Raw genomic sequence first — 3821 nt, 5'->3', positions numbered from 1 at the left:
CCCGCGAAAAGGAAAAAATTAAAAAACGGCTAGGCGCCGTACCAACTCGTGACACAAGTAGTACAGAGGTCGCGGGTTCGAGCCCGTGAAAAGGAAAAAATTAAAAACGGCTAGGCGCCGTATCAACTCGTGACAGGCCCCTGGGGCCGCGTCAGCATGCTGCGCACGGACCAGCTGTGCACGGACCAACGCGCACAGCCTGCCCTTATCTCCCCATGTATATAAGCCGGCCTCTGCTGCCCTAGGGACCTCAGTTTTGACCTCTTGTCCCTAGGTCAGTAAGCTCCTTTGTATCCTTTACTTACCTGTACTAACCAATACATTTCTTGTCCCTAGCCTTAGGTTTGAGCCTTGCTCACCATCGCTTCGGAAGACCCAGTCGAACGCCCCCAGCATCCTTCAAAGTCTGTGTTTCCACTGTCGCTCGATCCTAAGTCGCGACATTAGGTCGAAACTCCTCACTGCTGCCAGCGTTCTTTCGGAACCCACACACTCACTTCCTCTCCTATAGGTCGGGTGGTGCGCACCCTCACTATACCTTACGATACGTAGGTAGCCTACTATACATCGCCAACACTAGAGAGACGAACTCTTCAGTACCTGCACTTCAGTGAGCGGTACTTGTCCTCACGGACGCGTAGCCTTTGCTGCATAATAGTCAAAAGCAGTATTGGGCCCTACGTGAACTGCGAATCTCAGTGTCATCTTGGGCGCCGTAGGTGTAAGCTAGTATAGCACGGCCTTTCATAGTACGCGCACCTCCCCTTCCTCCCCCCATCCAACGTGGCTGCCTGCCAAGGCCAAGTCCATGCATTCGACTCTCAGGACTTCATCGACGTCTACATCCCGGACGGCCCTGAGACTGTTATCTACCGTTGTGAGCAGCAGCCGTGCCCCAACCGGACGCCCCGATCGATCGCGGAAGATTACCCGTGCTACAAGGCGATCAGACGGGCACAACACCCACTCGGCCCTCGAAGCACCCTTGCATCTTGATCTGCCTCGAGGCACTCTCGCCCTGTCTCCCCTAGCTCCCGCCTCCCTCAAACTGTCGTCGCCGGCCCAAGTGAAGTATGAGGAAATCTCCCTCCAGACCCTGCGCCAGAGCCTGAGCCTGAGAAGGGTGCAGGTGAAGAAGGAGTCTCGGAGTCCGAGTCCGAGGATTCTGCTGGGTCCACCTCGCCAACAGCGTTCGCCCCCACGTCAGCAGTCCCTGACGTATGTGACCCCCCCGCCGAACTTCCTTCGGCGCCTTCACCGCCGACTCCGCCGAGAGGCCGCTCGAGCACTCGCTCCTCTTGAAGTTCGACCAGCGGAGGGCCACCACAGCCGCCTCCGCCCCCGCAGCGTCCTCCGTCCCCCCCGACGCCGGTAATGTCTTCCCCCACAGCCGCCCCCGACAAGGAGACCCTGAAGCTCCTTCTCCCACTCCGATACGATGGCAAGACCGTCATCGAATGCGACAGGTTCTTGTCGCAACTCCATATCTATTGGTTAATCAACACGTCGTTGACAACCATCGAACTCAAGGTACAAGTTGCGCTGAGCCTGCTCGATGGCGATGCACGCGCCTGGGCCACGCCTTACTTTGCCCAACTCGCGTTGGTACAGATGGGCGTACAAGGGGTCACGACCCCCTTCAGGAACGAAGCGGCCTTCACCGCTGCCTTTAAGGCCCGCTTCGGAAATCTCGACGACGCAGCGGCAGCACAAGTAGAGCTGGCGAAGCTCTGCGCGGACAAGTCGGTCCGCAAAAAACGCACCGCTGTGGAGTTCTCCGCGCTGTTCAAGGGTCCGGCGGACCGTTCCGGGTATGGGGACCTGGAGCTACGCAACAAGTACCTGAGTGGCATCCCCTCCCGCGTATATCGCAAGATCGAGCTCGAGACCTTCACCACGTGGCGAGCCGCTGAAAAGCAAGCCACTGAGGTCGAGCAGATCCTCGACATCAGCCGGGCCCGTCGGCCCGAGTTGAACAACTTCTTCTCGGCTCGAGGACGAGGGCGCGGAGGGGCACGTGGTGGTGCACCCTCGACGCATGCAGCTTCGGCCAGCATCAATGCGGCCGTTGGAAAAGGAGACTTCCCCAGCACATGCTTCGGCTGTGGGAAGCAAGGGTACTGACGTTTCGAGTGCCCCAATTGTAAGGACAAGCCTTACACAAAACGCGCCGACGCGTGGGCTACGGTTGCTTTGGGTTCCACCCAGGCGGCGACAAGCGCCCCCGTCGCTTCATCCTCGGCGAGTACAAGCACCGCTTCAGCGAAATCGGAAAGTTCCGAGCTGGCGGACTTAATAGCACAGATGAAGTCGATGCGTGAGGAGCTCGAACATTATCGGGCGATGAAGGAGGAGTCTTTTTGATCCGGTCCGCGCTTCGTGCCACACGCGTCGGGCCGCGTAATAATAATCTGTACAATGTATTGGCGACCGCAAATGTGTATGAATTGGACCATGGGTCCCAGCATTTCCACATCCCGGTGCACCTTAAAGGAGAAAGACGGCACAAAGATATAGTTGCAATGGTGGACAGCGGAGCCACCACGAAGTTTATCAACAAGTGATTCATAGTAGAGAATAAGGTGCAAACACGGAAGTTGAAGGAACCAATTCCGCTATACAATATCGACGGCACCCTCAATAAAGATGGAAGCATCTCGGAAGTAGCAGTACTACAGATGCAAATAGGAGATCACGTCGAGAAGACGGTGTTCACGGTCACGGACATAGGTCCAGAAGATGTGATCGTCGGGTTGGATTGGCTACGAGAGCACAACCCTGAAATCGATTGGGAGTCGGGCTCCCTGAAATTATCACGATGCCCTGAGACGTGCAGTGCCAGGAAGACTGGCCAAATGGAGCAAGCAGCAACTGCGCGTGATACGGGGGTCAGGCCCATGGCGCGCAGGTGTTCGCCGAAGTCCAAACGGTCGGTTATAGGCGCCTGCCGGAGCAAGGTGCTCCCGGACTTCGAACCTGAAGAAGATTTGGCGGAAGTAGAATGGGATGAGACCGACTTGATTGAAGCCTGGGAGCGGGGTATCACGCTCCCTGGCGCCCCTCAGCTGTTCGTCGCAGCAGGGCATACGTATTCCCAGCTGTTCATTGAGGAAGAGATCAAGAAGAAGGTCGTCAAGACCGCCGAAGAGTCAGTACCCAAACAGTACCACGAGTTTCTGAAGGTCTTCTCAAAAGAAGCATCAGAACGGCTACCCGAAAGGAAGCCGTACGATCATGCAATCGAACTCGTGCCTGGCTACTCCACGTTCCATTCAAAGGTATACCCATTATCGAGCAACGAGCAGGAGGAACTGGACAAGTTCCTAAAAGAGCAGTTAGCGAAGGGCTACATACGGGAGTCGAAGTCACCAATCTCATCCCCCTTTTTCTTCATCAAAAAGAAGGAAGGGACGCTTCGACCCGTACAGGACTATCGCCGATTGAACACTGATAGGCGCCAAGCCCCTCTGGGCCCCAATTCACCTCTTTTCGGCACTCGCATCCCGCCCGGTACTTCGACTCAGTCTCCCAACACTTCGATTTCGCCTTCGACGCTCTTCAACACCTTCGACGGTGCGCGACGCTTACTCGAAGCTCGGCACGGTCTTTCCGATGCCTCGTGCGTAGATCTCGGAACATCTTCCGCATTCGGCGAACAATAGGGCCACTTGACGCCGCTCGGCCAAGCGCGCGCTTCGCTCCAAGCCACACCGAAGTAGCCGGTCTTTCCCGATTAGGTATCAAACCTCGCGGCATGCCTTCACGACGGCTACCGGTCCGAAGTGGCCATATGTTGCTCTTCATCTCCGCGTTCGGCATGA

At 56.7% G+C, this 3821-nt stretch overlaps 1 protein-coding gene across 1 annotated transcript; it reads left to right on the top strand.

Annotated features, from left to right (window-relative positions):
* Window positions 1–808: 808 nt before the first annotated feature.
* On the top strand, window positions 809–2364 carry POSPLADRAFT_1062072 (hypothetical protein; the record flags this gene model as incomplete). The annotated part of the gene is made up of 3 exons (XM_024481473.1): window positions 809–1218; window positions 1314–2067; window positions 2149–2364. The coding sequence occupies 3 exons, from the start codon at window positions 809–811 to the stop codon at window positions 2362–2364; spliced, it is 1380 nt and encodes a 459-aa protein (XP_024333709.1).
* Between the last annotated feature and the right edge of the window lie 1457 nt (window positions 2365–3821).

The sequence above is a fragment of the Postia placenta genome (genome assembly GCF_002117355.1).
Source record: "Postia placenta MAD-698-R-SB12 unplaced genomic scaffold POSPLAscaffold_20, whole genome shotgun sequence".
In the NCBI taxonomy this organism is placed as follows: Eukaryota; Fungi; Basidiomycota; class Agaricomycetes; order Polyporales; family Adustoporiaceae; genus Rhodonia; species Rhodonia placenta.
Note: the sequence above shows the minus strand (reverse complement) of the source record. Positions and strands in the feature narration are given on the sequence as shown.